Source organism: Perca flavescens, chromosome 3, assembly GCF_004354835.1.
Source record: "Perca flavescens isolate YP-PL-M2 chromosome 3, PFLA_1.0, whole genome shotgun sequence".
NCBI lineage: Eukaryota > Metazoa > Chordata > Actinopteri > Perciformes > Percidae > Perca > Perca flavescens.
Genome location: NC_041333.1, coordinates 32,573,822 through 32,597,091, shown reverse-complemented (window position 1 = coordinate 32,597,091; position 23,270 = coordinate 32,573,822). Strand labels below are relative to the sequence as shown.

The following is a 23,270-nucleotide window of genomic DNA, read 5'->3' as shown; positions in this document are numbered from 1 at the left end:
CGAGTTATCACAATTTGGATGTAATGTTAGGTGTTAACGCTATTCCGCTTTGCACATATCTATTTTTAGGGGCAAATGCGAGTGAAATACTTTCACTGTAGAGCCCTGAAAACTACTTAAGGCCTTGTTCGGTTTAGGATTATTGACTGGGAAAACACACGATCACACACGCGCAAACACACACACACACACACACACACACACACACACACACACACACACACACACATATTCTCACAGCCCGCCTATCGTTAATGGATGACCAAACGGCAGGTCCGCTGACCAGTTGCACACTGAGCCTGCTTTGATCCTGTCCATGTAAACACTGAAAGCCTGCCCTAGCCTAGTGCTAGGCCAGAGGTTATCACCGCGCGCACACACACACAGTCAGCCACACAGTGAAAAGTGATAAAGTCTTCAGTTAGGTGGGTGGAGAGACGCCTTATCTGTCTCCAGCGGCCAAACATGCGGCTGGCTGTCAGTGATCCGAGGCCAGGTAAACAGACCTGCAGCTGATAGCAGCTGTAAGGGACTGAAGGTGGACCAGAATGTAGATTAGAGTGAAGCCATAGGGCAAACTGGAGAGGTTACAGGGGTGGAACTCCATTACTGCGAAACTCTGTTTATGGTCTCTAGTAGCACTATGGAGCTGTTTTTCAGCTGTTTTTCAGCTGTGGGTGGGTCCCAGTTTTGTATGTGTGACACCAGACAAAGTCCTGCCAATGGGTTCCCACTATTCCACTGACCCACAGGTTGTAGTATTGCGCAAAGATATACAACACCGCGCAAACAAAGGCAGGGAAGAACTGGAAGGGCACTCGGAGAGCGCAGACCTCCGCCAAGCCCATGCCCTATCTCGCCATAGAGACAAAATGCAATTAAGTCTCGTCCACACCTGAGTTAAAAACAATTCATCACTCTCCAGAGAAGAGTATGACGCGTTGCACTCTGTCTCTATGTTAAAAAAAGTGAAAAATAATTTGTTTTTCCCATTACATTTGCTTGAAAATGTAATGGGTTCTTCCTTGGCCCATGCTACACCCTCTCATCAAGTTTCATAGAAATCGAGCTAGTAGTTTTTCCATTATCCTAATGTCAAACAGAGCAACCGAGCCAAAAACATGGCTTCCATGGCGGAGCTGATTAGACTGCAAGCTATTAAACATGGATGTAAGCAATGCAGGTTGTAAACTACGACATTTTGGTTATTAACAGTAAATGTAAGCATTACATTTTGATTGTTTACAAGAAAACTCCAAAGCACACCTTTATTGTGGATGGGTCATTTCATGTCCCAAATCCACTAAGGTCTGGCTTCTGATCTCTTGGTAAATTCCATAACATCAATTTAATTAGTCAACATGAGTATTATCCATTATTGTACAGGTTGACCACACAAACTACTACAAGTACTATTATGCTACTATTTCTAACATTAGGCCTTGCATATTGGCAATCCAGAATATTAGTTAAACAATGAGCAAAGGATTAAACCTGCAGTCAACCACAAAACCCCTGTTTGCTTTTCTTTCTGTCATTGATATCTTCTTTATATTCCCTTTTCTAATGCAGATACACTTTCATTTATATTCGTGTGTATGCTTGTCCTCTCTCTTCAGTCTTATCCCTCTGTCCATCTTTGTCACATGCTTGTCATTCCTTCAAAGTTCCTCTAAGGTGAACAGAGCTGCTAATCTTTTCCACTGAATAAAAAAAAAAAAAAAAAGCAGCATTAAACATGTCTTCTTGGCATCTCTCTGACTGCCACGGATGTCATCAAAAACAGGAGGGAAAACTTTCCAGCCTCTCTGGAATGTGCTCCTCCACACCAGCACATGCATGCGACTGAATACAGTTGCATTCCACCTTTTTAAGATAACATTTGACAACTGTTTGGTATCTGCATGGTTGTCACACTATGACTGTACCATCATCGCCACCATTCAGGTAATCCCCTGCCTGATAAAAATGGATTTGACAGTAAAGTCCAGACACCCATTTACAGTGGGAGCTCTGACAGGTCTATTATGACCAATTACGGTACACACAAAGTAGCCCTTTCTCATCTCCAAGTGATCCCTAATCAGCCCAAGCAGAGGTCAGGCCTTCTCTTTCACTCATCTTTGTGAAGTAAAGTAACTGTCTGGTATGCAGAGGATGCCCCATTAGCTGTCATTGCTAGGTACAATTACCTAGCCTGACCTGGCAAAAGATTAGAGAGGCCTGCAGGTACAGAGCTGTCTCTCTGATTGGCTGACATGCTTGCTAGCCGAGTTAGACATTCCTCATAATAACTTTCTCCTGAACCTCTGCTTTCATTTATTACAGTCCCATCCATTTTTCTTCAGCCTCTATTTTTTTTTACTTCATACAGTATGTCGAATGATAGATGCTGATTCAGCACACTATCACCTCATCAGTCTGTCACCTCATTCCTTTGTCTTTTTTCATTTTCGCTCTCCCACTCTCAGTTGCTTTATTGTCTCTTGCAGCCTATCTGTCTGGTTTCCTTCATGTCTAACATGCTCAGGGAGATCCTATCTTTTAAAGTGTCTGCTCCCTAAGATTCAGTCACTGTTTGAGTAGGAGAAGAGATGCCTTTAGTTTTTTTCTTAGTCATGCATTTATTTTACCAGCAAACAAGCTTGTATGACATTGTCACCTTTGCCAATTGTCTAATCCTCTCGCCCTGGTTGACTTTTGTCAAGCACCTCAGACAGGTTTGTTTATCAGTGTGACAATGTTCTGGCAGACTTGGGTTTGATGCAGTTTATTTCCACGGTGCATATTTCTCTAAGCTGACTAGTAAAGAATATAACACATTTCAAAAAATCCATCCAGGTAATAGCAATCTTGAAAAGTGAGATGGAGCTGCTGAAACCAAACCTGAACCAAATATCTGGGAGTTAGTGAATATACTGTATGTAAATGATTGGCCAAGGATGGGTACAAGTATACTGCCAGGAGAAATAGCAGTCATACATAATTGAAATCTATAATTTGAAACCCGCAAATTATCATTCCAGAATCACTTGTGGTTGTTTTATACTGACAATTTATAGATCCATTTCTAAATTGCATGTAATTTACACAAGCACAACTGAATCCTGTCAATAATCTCTGTCACTGTTTTTCTTACACTATGTCACCAGGGCCCAGTTTCTACAAATGCTATTAAATGTCTACATTACAAAATGTCTGATATAAACATTTGACATCAAATGTCCCTTAACAAAAAAATGTTGGTGTTCATGATAACGGAATAAAAACTTAAATAAAACATGTAGTTTTGGGGAGTGTCTGAGAGTGTCTTCAGGAACTATGCTTTTGGGAAACGCCTGTTTTAGTTTGAGAAGGTTTGTAAAATGGACTTTACGACCATCTTAGCCCGAAGATTCTTTTGGTAAACGGGGCCCTGTTCTACGACAGATGGCTGTGTTGCCAACAATTATGTCACTATTCATGTAATGACATACTCATTAGCAACTGGATTAGGTATGTACTAGTCTATATCGACGACGTTTCACTTCCGGCATTGTTCAGGTCCCGCTGAAAATTCCGCCAGATGTCCCTCGTTCGGCCGGATGTCCGTCACCTTCCGCTTTCTCTGTGTTGGCATTCTAAACTCCAGTCGATTTTGTGAGGACTACGGTTAACTGCTCCTCAGATCTCTGCAGGGTGAATCCAGACAGGTAGCTAGCTAGACAACATTTGAACGTACACATGTGCAACTGAAACAAGTTCCTTCCCGAGGCTATTTTGCAACAGCACCGTGGCTCTGTCCGCCGCTTAGCGCCGTGCGTCCGAGACGCTTGTGATCGGTTTAAAGAAATGCCGATAAACCAGAGCACGTTTTTCTCCCATCCTGGAATGCTGTCTAGACTAGCCAGACCCTCCTCCACAGCACTGTGGAGGAAGGTCTGGCAAAGTGAGACTAGGTATGTACTGATGTAAAATGTCAAAACATTGTACTTAGTATTTACCATTTTGATATTCTCGGTAATAACATTAAATCGTCCATTTTAAATCATACTTTTAATGATTAAAATTAAATGATTTTCACTTGTGTTTTGTCATGGTCAGACCAACTCGATGGCACAGGCACACACTCAGAAATCTCCCAAACCAGAGCTGGCACCGCGTAGATCCCTTCATTAAGTATTTAAATCTTCTAACGCGACACCGTCGTATAGCTACATTAGCTGGCTGTTCACTGTCCGTCCCATATTCTGTGTTGGTCCTTTGAGCTATTCAACACTCAATCATGAGCAAAGTGGATGGAAATACAGTGAGTAATTCATCCTTCATCTGCACATTCTCTGTCTCATCCCCCTACTGTCCCCTGACCTCCGTACCTGTCCCCTTTCTGTACTTGTCCTGTCTCTGTCCAGGTCCAGGACATGTGTTTCAGCCAGGACAGTCGCTGGGTAGCCATCAGCACCCTTCGCGGCACCACCCATGTATTTCCCGTCAACCCCTACGGCGGTGCGCCCTGCGCCCGCACGCACATGTCCCCGCGGGTGGTCAACCGGATGTCTCGCTTCCAAAAGAGCGCTGGCCTGGAGGAGATCGAACAGGAGCTGAACAGGGTGGCCGCGTTAGGAGGAGGAGCAGGAGGAGGAGGTGGCTGCATCCTGGGCGGAGGAGGCGGCATCGGGGGCCGCTGTAGCCCCATTCCTGGCCTGTCCAGCAGCCCCTCTGGGTCTCCACTGCACGGTGAGGAGGGAGGAGGGAGGAGAAGTCAAGGCTTGCTGATGTTGTTGCTTCTTTGCATGTCCAGGATGGCATCGTAGTGAGCATTAGGTGCACGGCAGCATGGGGGGAGGTTATCCAGAGTTCACAGGGTCATATTCTGGCATGTTAAGAATTGATAGAAAGCTTAAGAAGCTATACTCAAGTCAGTTACAAGTGTGCTAGCAAACATTTGACTATTGACACATGCAACAGACACAGAGGATAAGCATCCATTAGTGTTTCTGGCCGCCTGATGATGATGATGATAAAAAAAAAAAAAAGTATATTCACTCTCCTTTTAGCTGTGATTTAATCACCAGCTCCTGAGAAATGTATTTTGATCTTTGTGTGCAAGTAAGTATATCACAGCTTTTTTTGTCAGGAAAGGCGGTCTTCTGAGTTTAATGAGAGCTGAACCATACAGTGAATGTGCTGTAAAACCAAACCACAGCGTGCGTGCGTGCGTGCGTGCGTGCGTGCGTGCGTGCGTGCGTCGTGCGTTTCCAGTGACTGGTCATCTCAGTAGCTGTTTTCCAGGGACTGTCTGCCACAACCTTGTCTACCTTGTTTGTCAAACAGCAGTTCAGGCTGCTCACACTGTCTGTGTGTCCCTATTTGACATAGATAAACACTGAATAACACACACATTGTGTGTTCTGATTTTCCGTTATGTAGCCCTCCAAAAAGGCCTACCAGGAAGCACACCATGTCATGACTCGTGTTTGTCTATTTATTTTTACATTAAATGACCACAGGTCCTAAACCTAAAATACAACAAACAAATAATGACAATATATTATTGTCCGCTGCACTGCTTGACCCCAGAGGTGTTACACCGTGTAAAATATCACAGTTCTCATTAGTCTTGGATTTCCAGGAATATCCCTGAGCTCTGATATGTACAGTATACTGCAGCCTGGGTGAGGACAAGAACTGAAGCACTTCAGAGAACCAAATTACTAGGAATTGATTAATGGGTAATTTTACATTATATAATAGAATGTAGTTTACAGCGTCTCTTATATGCTCATTGCGCTAGATGGTTGTCAGCGTAATGGAGCGGAAACCAAATCTCTAACCTTTTGAAATACTTAATCAATTTAGAATGAAATTACATTTTTAAAGCACGAGTGTCATTGAATGTCAAGTTATTGAATTGTAAAATCAAGTTGAAGGAGGAAGCTGGCGAATGTATTTCATAGAAGATCTGCTCCCCTAATTTTTTGGGGGTTTATTATAACTCTTGTTATGGAGAGTGGAGCAGGCGGACCCTAACACAGGAGTCTGCAGGCAACAGAAACTTTTCCTTGACGGTTTGTGCAGGCCAGGCAAAGCTGATTAAACCAGAAACCTGAATACAAACTAATCTGATGATGGGATGATGTGCAGGTAGAGAGAAGGGCAGAAAGCTCAGGGGAGGGAAATGAGGTGATTAGGCAGGAGAATAGGCAGGGAGCTGATTGGCTGTTAAAAACTCTGGGAGCATGGAGGACTAACGGTGCTAATTCAGAGCAGGTGTGGAGATGGGTAAAGGAGGGAAAGGCAGCACAAGAATGAAGGAGGGAAAACACAGCAAACCGAAAACACTATCCTCTTAATAATAAACCAACAAATCATCAAACCGTCTAAGAAACTACATATATATATATATATATATATATATATATTTTTTTTTTTTTTTAAATGCAATGGAATATGCAGGATATTTATGGGGATTTATGGGGATTATGAAATCATGCAAGCCCCGCATATTTTATTTTATATTTTTTAATTTAAGCTGCAATTTATTTTTACAAAAATGCGGCCCCTGCATAAATATGCGGACTTTGGCTGATTATGCATTGAATTATGCGACCGCATAGTCACATTTTTCTGGAGGGACTGATATATATATATATATATATATATATATATATATATATATATGATATAAACTAAACTGCAACCTTGTTTATCAGCAAATAGAAAACCAAAGAACCAGGCAACGAAATCCTCTTAATCACTGAGCACTAAAAGACTCTGACAACTTCAGCTCATTTTTTATGTATTCAAACATACCTGTGAGGACTTCAGTCTAAATTACCGAGCTACTTAAAACAACCGAGTAGGGCGACATGATACTATTCTGTTATGATTCTGTGATGTGACCAAGACTTAAGTCTGGTCAAGTCTCGGTTACTAGTTTAACATTTAGTTTAATAGGGTTTGTTTAGGGTCCCGTTGCCACGTCTTGCGTCTGTGTTAGTTTAACACCCGACTGGAGCAAATCTGCTCCGATCATGATGTGTCAGAATCATCACAGGAGAGTGTAAACTGTGAAGTGGAGGACAAATACCATGTATTGTTGTTCTCTTCGATGGAAACTATTTGTTAATTGGTAGCCCATTATGCTAGTGGTGGTGGATCTGTTGGCTGGATGGATTTCAGATCATGTCTAGTCTAGTCTAGTCAGATTTCATAATACCGTCTATAGCAAATTACTGTTCTCTTTGATATCTGCTGTTCTAGTAGGCCATTGTGGGCAATGTTGCAAATTGAGCAGGACTACTTTAGGATAATATTGAATTCACAAGATGTTCGCATAAATGTGATGAAGTATCTCAATTTGGCATGAAGATACATTCTCATCTGTTTTTTTATAACAATATATATTAATATTGACTAATAGATTCACACATACTGTGATCGAAAATGTTATCCATATCACTTATCCCTCTCCTTGTAGTCTTGACTGAAAGAAAAGACAGTCTTCATATGGGCCATAATAGGTGACAGAAGATGCTGGGACCATGAGGTCAGGTTAAAGTCATATTGTTATTGGCCTGCCCCAGAACTCACACTGCACCCCCCAGCCACGAACATGCACACACACATACACACACTGGCTTGAAAGATGGCGCCTTTGTTTCCTCTCTCCATCCTGTCTTCCTTGTCTAGACCCAGACCCCTCAGTAACCCCTACACTGAAATACACACACACACACACACACACACACACACACACACACACACACACACACACACACACACACACACACACATTCCTCCACACTGTGAAAAATAGGCCATCAAACATTAAAAGGATGTCTGAGTTTGGAGAGTCGCTGCTCCGCTGCGATGAGAGACAGAGAGGGACAGAAACATCAAAGTGGGGTAGGAGGTGAAAGTGAGTGAGCAAAGTAATGAGGTACGATTGAGAAAAATGAAGGAGAGATAGAACAGGGGGACTAAAGGAGGAGGAGTGACAGACAGAGAGAAAGAAAGATAAGTTTGTAGTAGCAGCAGCGCTGACAGCCGGACTCTCGGGGAGCATGGTCGTAAATCACACTTTTGTTTCAAAGGAGAGCATTAGGGCCACCTGTCAACAATTAGTCCTCACATTGATACCTTATTGAGTGTGTGTGCGCGTGTGTGTGTGTGTACATTTGAAGAAGATAAACTATGTACAGAACTTATTTTTTTATTGGTAAAATATAAAAAAAGGAGCCGGTCAGACTCAAATATACCAGTGGAGTTGCAGTGAACTTGCTAGACTCTTTAGAAGAAAATTGAAGGTTTTCATAACTGATATATTACAGTGTAAAATGTAGTCCACAGGAAATTAAAGTCAGGTTTCACACCGCTTTTTGTCAAGGTGTTAATCTATACCATACTGACACTAGCACACTTTCTAAAAAAACACAAAGCCCCTTACTGTGTGAGCTACAAGTTAGTCACGTTGTGTTCTTATAGTGTTACAACATCATTCATATAGTACTGTCTAACACTTTTTAAGTTCAAAAAGTTTGACTTTCCCTTATTAAGTAAAGTGGGGTATGTCTGCGCTTGGGGACTGTGATCACATTAGACGTGTTTCTGAAAGCACCTGCACCTTTTTACCCACACTGCAAAGAATACAACACACAAGCAGAATAATGTGTCATCTGGAGAAGTAGCTCCCCGACCTTTTTAGACCTCCAACTCCTACACAAATTTAAAAAAAATCAACCAAAGGGTGACTGCTTTCAGGATTAATGGTAGGCGAGCACCCCCAGTTGTATATTAATAGTTCTTTTAAGCCAATGACAGCTCATTGTACCCTGGCTGCGTAGAGACGGACGGAGGCCACTGGCCTTTCACAGTGGGAGCGCTTGCTGTACTTAAGAGGCTGTCTCAGGGTGAAAAAACTGAACAAAAAAAGGTGGGCATACTTTCATTTTGTGGGCATCAACCTAACGACAACGAGCATACTCAACAATATAGTGCAGGAAGAAAAGAAACTATTGTTTTACTTAATTGGAACAAGTTTTGGTTTCTGATTGTCGAACAACGTTAACAGACAGCAATGGACTCCGTATGACAAGTATCACAACTTAGATTATTTTTCATGAATGATTTTGATTCTTTTGATCAGTGGACTGGAATATAAACAACCATATTCGGTGTTTACGACCAGCACACAGGAAGGCAGTCACCATGTTTTCTCGACTCTTTCGAGTGAGACTCTAAAGCAGGGGTCACCAACACGGTGCCCGCGGGCACCAGGTAGCCCCCAAGGACCACATGAGTAGCCCTCAGGCCTGTTCTAAAAATGAAAATTGAATATTGATATTATCTGTTTCCCACCTTGTTAAGTCATTGTTGATAGTTATTGTGAGAAATCATTAACTTGATCAGTGTCTTCACATAGATGAGTATCATTAATCATTAATAATCATATATAACGAAAGGCAAACTGAGCATATTTGTTAGGCTATTTCAGAAGAGTGTGTCAAACTGGTAGCCCTTCATATGACTCATTACCCATGAAGTAGCTCTCAGTTTCAAAAAGGTTGGTGACCCCTGCTCTAAAGGAATCCTGCTTTTGTGCTTATGATTTCCGTAAAATGAACTGAACAATTACATCGTGGAGAATGTAACAGCATGTAGCATGTTCATCGTGACAAACGTTTAAATGTGGATTTAACAGTCTATCGTCCGAATTATCGTCATTTATTGTGGATTGCCGGCGATCCGGTGGGTTTTAAGGCCAAAGGGCATCACTGCCATTTTTCTTCTTGCAGATGAGGCATTCAATTGTGGGATAGCTAGCCTCTATAGTCAGACAAATAAAAGATTTTTGCAGCTGATACCGATTAATATTTGAGAGTTTAAAAAACAGATTAGCCATTATAAAGCTTGATTGGAAAAGTAGATTGGATATCTTAATCAGAAAAATCAAGAGCAGTCATGTGTAATAATCTAATGCAAATTGTGTTGAAAATAAAATGTAATAACATATGGCTTGCTTGCCCTTTCTGCAGTGAGGTTTTTGTTTTTTTTAAGATTAAGTTTTGGGCAGTGTAGGCCTTTATTTTAGAGGACAGCTGAAGACATGAAAGGGGAAGAGAGAGGGGGAACGATATGCAGCAACGGGCCACAGGTCGGAATTGAACCCCAGGCTGCTGCAGTAAGGATTGAGCCTCTGTACATCGGGTGCTCGCTCAACAAGGTCTTAGCAGCAGCAATTATGCACGCTGTAATTTTATTTACTTATACAGTGCATTTCTGGGGCTTCTCTGGGTGTTTCTGGAAGAATTATGTCAATGATAAATTAAACTTGTCAAACAAGCTCTTGCACCAAAACAAGATGATTCTCGCCCTCAGAAGCGAGCATATATTTACATGGTGCAAAAGTGCATGCATACAGGTCATTATCAGTGTACCAGTGAGATCTCTGTGTGGCAATGTCATGTAGGCCTCTGTGTCTGTCATTTTAAAGATATTGTCTCAAAAGCATCCTGCCACATGTAAATTTAGAAATCCAGCCCCCTCCACCACTACGACTGCCACCAGCGTTGATAAAAAAAACTCCATAATTTGCGCCGTTTTCACCGGATGCAAACACACTGAGTCACATTTGCTTTAGTGTCTGCTTTCCGCCTGTTTTTGCGAGTCCGGTGTGAATTTTGGTCAGTGAAGGCGGTTTTCTTAGGCTGGCAGAAAGCAGCAGGGTGAGGCAAGCTGGGGCCGGGCCACCTAGCCACAACAGCTGCTCTGTGATTGTCGCCAGCGTGGACAACGTTGATTTTTGGGAAGGAACTGTAGAAAAGTACACATCCTTCTCAAAGCTGCCAGCTCAGTTCCACCGGCAAGCCTAAAAATAGAGGCTGCAATTGCCCGTTCTCTTGTGTTAAAATCTGGAATGGCTATTTACGTCCCTGTACAGTACATTTTCTCACCCCCCCCTTTCCAAAGCCTATCCTCTGTATGATCAATGTATTGTCATTTGAGGTGATTACCTACAATGTGACCGCCCCACGCTGTAAAGCGCGGTTCGTCTGCGGCCCAGCGCATACAAGGCATGATTAGTGAGTGCAGTTTCTCTGCGCAGGGCAGAGGTTATTGAGGCTATACCAGGCACATGGCAGCCACTGTAGAGTTTTATTATTCAGATGTTTTTTCAGATCCAACCACAGTGTACTGTATAATACAGCAGAGTGCAGTACAAACAGGTTTTAATCGCTCCGAAACCAACTTGATCATAATAATCCAAAAACCATGATTGATTTTTTTTTCATTTGATCTGTGTTCATATTTTTTCGCGAAGGTCTGTACTTTGCCCTCTAGTGCGGTGCTGTAGATGGAGATGATGCTTTTATCTACTGATTAGGGGTCAGCTTTTCTACACTCTCTTTCCACTCGCCACTCTTTCTGTACTTTCCAGAATGAAATATGTGAAATGTCTCCCGCTTTCCCCCTTTCTGGGACATTCTCATGACAGTTATGACTTGGTGTGCATTTTTTAACAGGCTTGGGTGCCTTTCGTGTGTATACACAGCTCTGGTTGTACACTTCCCCACCATAAAACATCAACACGAGGCTATTAGTCAGTGCAACAGATTTGTTTCCTCACCGAGCAAAAGCCATGGTGGTCCGATCGCCGGGCCATCTGGGCCCTGGCACTGGTTCAGAGAGAAGGGGGGGAGGCAAAAAACAAGGTGTGACGGGAAACTGTTAATTCACTTGTTGATAAAGGGACACTTCCTTGCTGCTATTAGAGGCTGACGGCTTGCTTATTTGGGTTTGGACTTTTGTTTTATCTCACCTCCCTCCTCCCCCAGCTCTCCCCTTCGTCAGTCATCGTCCTGTGGTGAAAAACACCAACTCTGCTGAGATCAATGCCGAGGAAGCATTACCTCATAACTGCTGGTGTTTGACACGTATGCACACGACCTTACTGTGACCCTGTTTTTGACAGTATAGATACTGTAACTTAAATAGTTAGAGTACAGTTGGATATGTCGAAATCTCTGTTTCACACAGATAGCAGATGGATTTACCAGAGCGAGATCGCATGTTCATTTCAAAAGTGTGTAAACAGTCTGAAACCATGAGATAGATGACTTGTCCAGATTTTAGTCATCATGATGAGCTGTCTGCCTTGGATCAGTATCCAGCCTGAGACTGAGCTAACCAGTTTTTGTTAAAGCCACCACAGGCCCACATGTTCATCGTATTTTTGAATACATTTTCCTTTGCTCTTTCATTTAGAGTTTTCTTCCTCTGTTTCTTACTTCTACATCCCATTGTAGTTGCTGTGACATCTCTACTCTCTCGCTTCACCAAGGTAGCCACAACAAGTTCAGCACTCAACACTGACCATGCCTGAAACTGACACAACCCCCGACCCAAAGTTGGAGTGGGCAATAGGGGAAAAAAGTCAAGCAGTCAAATTGAGGAAGATTGTGTGATACAAATGAAGGTTGCTAACAGCTAAGCTACTAAATGGACCTTGTGGTGAGAATGTTTTGTCAACAATTGAGATAGGGTTTATGGATAAAATAACCATATTTGAATGTCTGTTTTTGGTTGATTCAGAAAATGCAGTAATATTACATTGATGGAAAGATTAAACTTCAAATTACAATGTTACCTTAAAGCATTCCCTCTCTGACGTGTAGCATTGCCTATAACGGCCAAATACAATCAGATATACAGTGTTGTTTTTATAGAAGTTCTGTTTGCATTCACACAGTTGGTACAGTTGTCATGTTTTAGTTTTCTATAAAGTACAGGCAAACCCGCAAAAACACATTGTTCACATGGCGACAATAAAATAAATAAAAAGAGTAAAATTTGAATTGCTGTTTACAACCAGATATCTTAAAGGAACAGCTACCACATGGCATAGAAATAATCTCTGATGGTTGGCCAACCCGACCCAGAAATGTCCCAAAGTCATTAATGGTTTAAGCCAAATTGGGGAATACTGTATATAATTAGTTTCCAATTGTAGCTTTACATTTACGTTTCAATATATGCCATTGTTTATATCCATAGTTCAATAATTAAATCTCCACATCTGTAAAAAGAAACAAAAGAAAGCAATTGTTCTAGTGTAAAGGTTATATCTGTGTTCATATTAAAGATTAGCATTTTTATTCAACTTCAGAATATTGAAGTGACATTTTAGAATCAAAACACAAACATTTTCAGGTTGTCCCAGGCAAAAGAAAGCAAGTATTTTGTCAAGTTTTGTGTTGTGTATATAGCTCAGTATAGTCAAGGAGAGATCGTACAGAATAGATGTAGAAGGATCAGAGCTTACACGGGGAGCAACATTATCAATGCCTCCCTCTCTTTGACCCCGTCCTCCGACTTACATGCATCTGTACACACACCAAAACAGACGGGTGCATATGCTGACATTTACCATAACATGTAGTTGAGACATTTTTTTTTTTAAAAACAGCATGGCTTCCTTTTCTTTATCCATGGACATTTCTTCCGTGTCATTGTGCTTCTCTGTCTCGGTGGGAAGCTACAAATAAATAAGAACAGAAAAAGAATTTAGGGGAAATCGGCGAATATCAATGGTCAATAAAAGTGTATCTTACTATGCTAAAATAAACTTTTATTATCATTTATTCTTTCAAAACAAAAGGTTTTTATCCATACTGGGGTAAAAAAACAAGAACATTGTTATCGAAATCATTAATACGGAAGGTTATGGAAGTCTTTTACTTAATAAGTCATGGAATTCTACATTAACTTGGTGGCAGCCCTGTGGTTTAGTACCAGAGTTGTCCTCTGTGTGGCACTGTGTGGTCAGGATTCCCAGCAGTTTGGAGAGGGAGGAGCAGAGCAGCTAGGCCGTACAAACGGAGAGGAAAAGACTTGAAAAGCTTGAGTTGTGCTGCAAGGGTTTTGCTCTGATACAAATCTTACAACAGAGAAAGAGCGGGGCAATTTCTCTGGCTTTTTTAATGAATGGTCACTTCCTCCAGCTAAAACAACTTGCAGCCCTCCTTTGGAGTTACTTTTAAAGAGGCAGCCTGAACACTTTTCTGTTAATTGTAGTGACCTCTTACAGCTGTGATCTTTGTCTTTTTGGCATTTTCTTTCCTCTTTTTTTGTAATTGTCTTTAGAATATTTTGGAGGAATTGAAGACATTTTTTCTTTACATGTTATATTTAAAAAAAATGTAACTGCTATGAAAATGAAAAAACAAACAAACAAGAGCATGTTCTCATAATTAATATCTTTCATTGGGCACACAGAGTCCAGCGTCACATTGAAATCCTACTGAACATATCTTAATAATCTAACCTTAACATTGTTCGTCAGCAGGAAATAGGAAATGACAAATAGCTTTCTGAAAGGAGCAGATGTTCTTTTAAAAGCATTTTTCCTTGTCATATAGTCAAGAGGATTAGGCTTTGTACATTACTCAGTGCATTTGATTTAACACTTGTGTGTCATGAAAGGTAAGCTAGTGTTAGCGGCTTGTATTTGTTGCAGGCTCCATCGGCAGGCTTCTCCCTGTGGTCGGCAGAGCAGCCAAGAGCCCAGCTCGGCTTGAGTCAATAAACGGAGAGCTCAGCGCAAAACCACACTGCAATCGAACAAGCTGTTTACTCTGAAAATTAGCCTTCCCCTGTACTTTTAGGGCTTTTAAAGCGACCAAAAATACACAGAGCGAGGAATATGTATTTTGGCCGGCGTTCGGGCTCCGCCAGAGACCTCTGTCCTTTTTATACGAACCCTAATAACTCAATCTCCACAACCACTAAACCCTCTTATCACTGGGTGCCCGCCACTGCACTCATCATTATTTGATTTGCAAAATTGGAAGGTAGAGATAAAGAAATAAAGCTGGCTTGCCATTACACACAGAAGGCACTTGTGGCTTCCAGCTTATTGCCTACCATGTGAGAAAGTGCATACTCTGAAAAGCCAAAGCCTTCCATTGTCACGGAATCAATAGGTTTTACATCCCACCTTTGTCCTGCTGCAATGTGGGGATCATTTGTTTTTGTGTTTCTCTCATTTCAGTTTAGTTTTTCACGCTCCTTAAAGCCAGTAGAAGTGTTTGTCTTACGCCAGCATTAGGGCTTAACAGGTCAGTTGGAAAGTTTGTTACTAATTTGTTACAGTATGTACTAACTATACTCAAAATATCACGTTTTTTATACTGTACACCTACTGATCTATTGTAGGTGTACAGTATATAATGTATAACACCAATACTTAAAACCTAAATATAGGTATGTCATTCCTCAGAATAATAATAATAATAAAAAAAGTCCTGTTTCCATTGCAAGGTAGTGGGGTGTTAACAACTCTCATGACCTGAGTCATCAGCATGTATACTACTGTATGCAGCAACATGAAAACACATTCACACAAATTTAGTGTAAAAACAAATTATTGTTGACAGAAAGTCAAGATAATCTTTACTAAAACTAAAATCTTTTTTATTTATTAATTCAAGGATAAATGTGATATTGTTTAAGTAAATACAGTCAACAATATGCACTATGCACTGGTAATATTTAAGCATGACATGAAGTAACCTTATAGATTTACACTTTTTTTTTCAAACGAAAACCTCCACAATCCTGGAAAGAAGCCTTGTCTTTCTTTATTCTTAACTCCTGTTTACTCGCATCACGTCTTAAGTGTTTTTGACACGCCATTCATTTAGACTCTGATGCTGTCAAAACTCTGCTGGCTAAATTTCGATCAAATCAGCCCTGCGGTTTAATCCCGCTATTCAATGGAGCTTCCGTCACAGCCGAACGTAACTGCAACGTCAATCGATCAGCATTAGATCAGGCTCATTTATAAATGGCCAAATCAAATCAGATCAATACGTGCGACCATTGTTTGTTTGTTTGGGTGTGTGTGTGTGTGTGTTTTTAGATGCAGTGCGCGGAGCATGAGAGGGCTGGGATGTTTGATTATTAATGCAGATGAAAGAAGACGGGGCTGCTGTGATAAAGCAATTAACAAAAACCAACCTCATTAAAGAAAAGCTTGAACTGAAATCTTCATTACCTGCAGCAAAATCACCGTTTGTCACCATGATCACGAAGGCAATGTTTTAACGTTTCAGTTAACGTTTCAACGTTTTCTAATTTTGATCCAGTTGCCCATAGAGACAGCGGAGGACGGCTGTGACAGCAGCACAGACGTCCCATTATCTCCTCTCTGCCTCTCTTATTGTTTCCTCTCCTGCGGAGCACGGGGTTATGAAAGGAGAAGCATTTAGACCCAGACTGAGTGACGGATGCAGCCAAACCTCTCTCTGACTGGAGGGTGCTCAGGGGGCTTCTTCTCATTTAGCTTCAGTCACACTCTGATCTGTTTGTTATCACATGTAATGACAAAGGTCACGTTAAATTGATGTTAAACAAAGTTGGAAATACCAACATTTGTAAATGAAAAATCATATTTTGTACAGGCAACATGCAATTCATTCGAAACAATTAGGATGACATTCTGTATCTTTTTTTCTTCACTCTTGTCTACCTGATGTTAGTCGCTTTTCCCCTTTTGAGGACATTTTATCACTTTATGTCCTGCCAAATCTAACTAGAATATATGAATTACACAAATTAGTCTGAGTCAGATTAGATACGATTCATCTTTATCTTTTTTTTTGCACACAGTACAGGTACTGAGACAGCAACAAGTTTAGCATCTAATCAGAAGTGCAAAAGGCAGTGCAGAGTGTTATACAGAATAAATTGTCATGAATAATAATATAGAATGTAAAAAAAAAATGGGAAGGTATGAATACGCTCAATATATGCAGTATTAGCAGTGTGTAATGAATATGCAAATATATATATATATATATATATACACACAGTATGAACAGTTTAAATGTGCAGGCAGTGCAGGTATCAGTAAAAAAATAAGGATATAGTGCATATGAGTACAATAAATGCTAATAGTAAGACATGATAGTGTCCTGTGGTGTGATTTTTAGTAGGATGTTCCTCTTGCAGTACATTAAAATTGTAAAATCACACTTTTTGGTCAATAATGGTCCAATTCTATGTCATACATTTTCTGTATAGGTGTTCAAACATTTCTATCATCACCTACATTAGAAAAACAAAATTGATTAAAACTAAATCTTATTTTTAACCTCACATTTTGCCATACTGCTTGTGTTTATATCACACACTAAAGTAACATGAGTGTGTAAAATAATGTAATGTCTTACAATGGGATGTAAGACATTTTAGGAACTTCTTGGCATGTTGCTGCTCTCTCTAAATTGGTGTGTAAGTGTGTATGTGCGTCGGTGTTTTTGCGTGCAATACAACAGCTGCTGCGTTTTCCTCTTCATTACGACACAAAGTGCTCTGAGCACGACACTCGGTATACAGTATGTTACACACTTAAAAACCTCTTCCTTTTTTTTTTTTTTTTTGCGTTCAAATTTTATGATGAAATCAGAAAAATCATGTCCTGGGATTTTCTTTTCGGTCTGTTTTTTTAAGCTCCCTGACATGAGAAACGCAATGAAAATACAAAACGTTCAAAAAATGTTCCCAAATAGGGCTGTTAATAAAACCTCCCCGTTAGCTTGTGGTTTGGGAGCCGGGGACCGGGCAGGAAGCCATTTTCACACAGGCTGGCCTGACCTCGACTCTTAGCTTTGACTGAAAATAGCAGACAGGCAAGATCACCGTACAAAGAGAAAAGAGAGGGAGGGAAAGGGAAAACTGAGGAGATAGATCTCTCCGCTGAACGTTACCTGAGAGAGAGAGAAAGGGGAAAAAAAGGAAGGAGGAGGAGAAAAAAAAAACTTGATGGCTTTTCCACCAGTCTTCCGATTCCTTTGCAAAACAGTAAATCTTGTGAAGTTTATTTTCTTTGCAGCATCTGTGTTTTATAAGGGCTCTTTTAATTTGTTTTTACTCTGTCCAGTGGGGGATCCCTGCTCCTTCTTCTCCCCCCTTTGTGTTCGACCCTTTTTAGCCCTCCTTGCGTTCATCTCTGTCTCTTCTCCTCTGTTCTTTCTTTTTTTTTTCCTCCTCTCTCTCCCTCTCTTTCCTCCCCCTGTGGAAGTGAGTGTTTTAATAATGATACTTTGGGGAACTGGGATGGTAGAACTGCTTTCTCCTGCTGCACAGAAAGACTACAGCTCCCCTCCCTCCCTCCTTCTTCATTCTTCTCCCTCTCCCCTGCTCTAATCCCTCCCTCCTTCAACATGTCTATCAAGGAATGAATGGGGGGGAAAGTGGGGGATGGACTGATACAGGTTTGCCGATATTGGTCCGTTATCAACGAACCATTTTAAAAAGAACCATTTAAAAAATAACAAAAATTATGCCAGAGGAAGTTTGTTAAATAATTAAAAATGTTTTTATGGAGAAGGGGTGGGATTAAATAAGTATATACTTCTTCCCACTCCTTTTCAGACATGTCAAAAAAATAAAAATAAAAAAGTATTTTGTTATGAGGTATCTATGTTATCTATATTATCTATATTATTATTTTCTGAATGACCAGATTTTCTTCCTTTTTTTACATGTTCGAAATACATTTCAAAGAAGGATTTTAAAGAAAGCCCATGGGCCCACCACCTGTAGGAGGAACCGTTGGGGTCGGGTGCGATGCCACATGGGTGGCAGTGAAGGTCAGGGGCCTCGACGGACCAGACCCGGGCGGCAGACGCTGGCTCTGGGGACGTGGAACGTCACCTCTCTGTGGGGGAAGGAGCCGGAACTGGTGCGGGAGGTGGAGCGCTACCGGTTAGATCTGGTGGGGCTTACCTCTACGCACAGTCTCGGTTCTGGAACCATACTCCTGGATAGGGGTTGGACTCTTTTCTTCTCCGGAGTTGCCCAGGGTGTGAGGCGCCGGGCGGGTGTGGGGATACTCACAAGCCCCGGCTGGCGCCGCTGTGTTGGAGTTTACCCCGTGGACGAGAGGGTCGCCTCCCCACGCCTGCGGGTTGTGGGGGAAAACTCTGACTGTTGTTTGTGCATATGCACCAAACAGGAGTTCGGAGTATTCGGCCTTCTTGGAGACCTTGACTGGAGTCCTGCATGGGGCTCCAGTGGGGACTCCATTGTTCTGCTGGGGGACTTCAACGCACACGTGGGCAATGATGGAGACACCTGGAGGCGTGATTGGGAGGAACGGCCTCCTGATCTAAACCAGAGTGGTTGTTTGTTGTTGGACTTCTGTGCTAGTCATGGATTGTCTATAACGAACACCATGTTCGAACATAGGGATGCTCATAAGTGTACCTGGTACCAGAGCACCCTAGGCCGAAGGTCAATGATCGATTTCATAATCGTTTCATCTGATCTGAGGCCGTATGTTTTGGACACTCGGGTGAAGAGAGGGGCAGAGCTGTCAACCGATCACCATCTGGTGGTGAGTTGGGTCAGGGGGTGGGGGAAGACTCTGGACAGACCTGGTAAGCCCAAACGTGTAGTGCGGGTAAATTGGGAACGTCTGGAGGAGGCCCCTGTCCGACAGACTTTCAACTCACACCTCTGGCGGAGCTTTTCGTGCATCCCTGTGGAGGCTGGGGGCATTGAACCCGAGTGGACAATGTTCAAAGTTTCCATTGCTGAAGCTGCGGCGAGGAGCTGTGGTCTTAGGGTCTTAGGTGCCTCAAGGGGCGGTAACCCACGAACACCGTGGTGGACACCGGTGGTCAGGGAAGCCGTCCGACTGAAGAAGGAGTCTTTCCGGGATATGTTATCGCGGAGGACTCCGGAGGCAGTTGCAGGGTACCGAAGGGCCCGGCGGGCTGCAGCCTCTGCCGTGAAAGAGGCAAAGCAGCGGGTGTGGGAGAAGTTTGGAGAAGATATGGAGAAGGACTTTCGGTCGGCACCAAAGTGCTTCTGGAAAACTGTTCGCCACCTCAGGAGGGGGGGGGGGGAACCATCCAAGCTGTGTACAGTAAGGATGGGACACTGTTGACCTCAACTGAGGAGGTAATAGGGGCGGTGGAAGGAGCACTTTGAGGAACTCCTGAATCCGACTAATCGCCCTCTATGTTAGAGGCAGAGCTGGAGGATAACGGGGGGATTGTCGTCGATTTCCCAGGCGGAAGTCACTGATGTAGTCAAACAACTACACAGTGGCAAAGCCCCGGGGATTGATGAGATCCGTCCAGAAATGCTCAAGGCTCTGGGTGTGGAGGGGCTGTCCTGGTTGACACGTCTCTTCAACATTGCGTGGAAGTCTGGGACGGTGCCAAAGGAGTGGCAGACTGGGGTGGTGGTTCCCCTTTTTAAAAAGGGGGACCAGAGGGTGTGTGCCAATTATAGGGGTATCAGCCTCCCTGGTAAAGTCTACTCCAAGGTGCTGGAAAGGAGGGTTCGGCCGATAGTCGAACCTCGGGTTGAGGAGGAACAATGCGGATTCCGTCCTGGTCGTGGAACAACGGACCAGCTCTTCACTCTCGCAAGGATCCTGGAGGGAGCCTGGGAATATGCCCAACCGGTCTACATGTGTTTTGTGGATTTGGAGAAGGCGTATGACCGGGTCCCCCGGGAGATACTGTGGGAGGTGCTGCGGGAGTATGGGGTGAGGGGGTCTCTACTCAGGGCCATCCAATCTCTGTATGACCAAAGTGAGAGCTGTGTCCGGGTTCTCGGTAGTAAGTCGGACTCGTTTCAGGTGAGGGTTGGCCTCCGCCAGGGCTGCGCTTTGTCACCAATCCTGTTTGTAATATTTATGGACAGGATATCGAGGCGTAGTCGGGGTGGGGAGGGGTTGCAGTTTGGTGGGCTGGGGATCTCATCGCTGCTCTTTGCAGATGATGTGGTCCTGATGGCATCATTGGCCTGCGACCTTCAGCACTCACTGGATCGGTTCGCAACCGAGTGTGAAGCGGTTGGGATGAGGATCAGCACCTCTAAATCGGAGGCCATGGTTCTCAGCAGGAAACCGATGGAATGCCTTCTCCAGGTAGGGAATGAGTCCTTACCCCAAGTGAAGGAGTTCAAGTACCTTGGGGTTTTGTTCGCGAGTGAGGGGACAATGGAGCGGGAGATTGGTCGGAGAATCGGGCGCAGCGGGTGCGGTATTGCATTCAATCTATCGCACCGTTGTGACGAAAAAAGAGAGCTGAGCCAGAAGGCAAAGCTCTCGATCTACCGGTCAGTTTTCGTTCCTACCCTCACCTATGGTCATGAAGGCTGGGTCATGACCGAAAGAACGAGATCCAGGGTACAAGCGGCGAAATGGGTTTCCTCAGGAGGGTGGCTGGCGTCTCCCTTAGAGATAGGGTGAGAAGCTCAGTCATCCGTGAGGAGCTCGGAGAGCCGCTGCTCCTTTGCGTCGAAAGGAGCCAGTTGAGGTGGTTCGGGCATCTGGTAAGGATGCCCCCTGGGCGCCTCCCTAGGGAGGTGTTCCAGGCACGTCCAGCTGGGAGGAGGCCTCGGGGAAGACCCAGGACTAGGTGGAGGGATTATATCTCCAACCTGGCCTGGGAACGCCTCGGGATCCCCCAGTCGGAGCTGGTTAATGTGGCTCGGGAAAGGGAAGTTTGGGGTCCCCTGCTGGAGCTGCTCCCCCCGCGACCCGACACCGGATAAGCGGACGAAGATGGATGGATGGATGGATGGATTTTAAAGAAGTGTGTAGGATTTAGGGGGATCGATTGGCAGAAATATAGTATTCATAGTTATGTTTTCATTAGTGTATCATCACCTAAAACTAAGAATTGTGTTTTTGTTACCTTGATGATAACAATGAGCCCGTCATATCTCCATCGGGAGCATGTCCTCTTCCACGTATTCCGCCATGTTGCACCAGAACGGACAAACCAAACACTTGTCCTTTTGCCTTTTATGTACTTGAGGACCAGCGTAGTAGATGCTAGAATGTAATCACCAGAAGTCAACTTGGGCACACGCGTGCAAGCGTTTAAGTACCAATAAAAAAGATTTTTTGATACCTTATATCAAAATGTTACTCTTTTTTTTTTTTTTTTTTTTTATTCAACTAAATATTTAACACAAATAATAATTATAATAACTTGATCTAAAAAAAAAAAAAATAAGTATATTCTAAGATTCTCTGATAGATTCTCGCAATAGCCACTGCTAATGCTTGCTCTTGAGGGAATTACTGTAATTGTTGGGGTTTTGGAATTTATAGAGTGTGGTCTAGACCTACTCTGTCTGTAAAGTGTCTCGAGATAACTTTTGTTATGATTTCATACTATAAATAAAATTGAATTGAATTGAAATTGAAATTGAATTGAGATATCTGATCAAATAAAAAGCTCTTTTTTTAGACATTTCTGGCTTCATCTGTCTTTTAAAGTAACAGCTTTTTGGTATTCAAACATAGGTGTTCATTGCGTAATTGTTTCTATAATTTGAACCAGTGTGGCTAGACCTGCGATTCTTGCAGCGGCAGTTCTGCTGGAGAGGTTGAAGAGTAATGATATTAAAGAAAGCATTGTGTTCTCAGTTCTTCCACAGGGTGTAGCAATAAGGAAAGCATTTTGGTTTTGGTTTGTGGAGTGTTTGTAGCCTGAGTAGTCTTGACCAGTTACGTTTTGAGCGGCTTTGGTGGCATACAGGTAAACAGTTTGTGTGGAGAGCAAAAGGGACAGAAGGCATTGGCCAAAATGCAATCTCGGAAACCCATCAGCTATCACCTGACGATGATCTAGCTTTTTATTAGCTTCTTTTAAATGTGTCTGCTAATGCACGTCTCACTAGTTTAGTTACATCCTTTAGATCCCCAATACATTTTCCTCATCATGTCATCATTTGTCGGAGTATATCTAGCTATTTTATTCTGACAGTTGCACACATAAATAAGCCAAATAATCTGACCAATCATCCAGTGCTTACTTTTGATACTGCGGACATAATTTGGTCGGTATATATTGCTTAAGTACCCTAATTCTAGACAGGCACTGTCATCCACTTACTGCGTGACGGAGGTTACGCAACACAGCCCATATTTTAATGGTCCAAGTTTGACCATTTAAGAATATACGATATAATTGAAAAATTATTTGTAGGAATTTGCCTTCTGGAGAAGGAAGGCTCCTCACTATTTACGCCAAGCTTTCAGTCACCAGACCATCATCAGGTTATAGGTATTGGACATACAAAGAGCTCCGCATTAATTTGTTACCATAATGTTGTTTTTCTGTCTACAGACGTTTGGCCTGAAAAATCATTCCACTGTGAGACAATTTTGCTCAACACTCTCACAGCTAGCACACTCTGTGTGATTAAGTTCAAATTAATTTTGAGTGTGTATCTTCTTGTTGGTATGTTTATTT

General features: G+C 42.6%; 1 protein-coding gene across 1 annotated transcript in view; it reads left to right on the top strand.

Moving 5' to 3' along the window:
- The window catches only part of bcas3 (BCAS3 microtubule associated cell migration factor), a 347,258-nt gene that overhangs the window by 64,277 nt on the left and 259,711 nt on the right, over nt 1-23,270 (top strand). Inside the window, exon 15 of the mRNA XM_028572947.1 lies at nt 4,392-4,716. Within this exon, the coding sequence (XP_028428748.1) occupies nt 4,392-4,716 (325 nt within the window). The remainder of the gene's footprint in view (nt 1-4,391; nt 4,717-23,270) is intronic.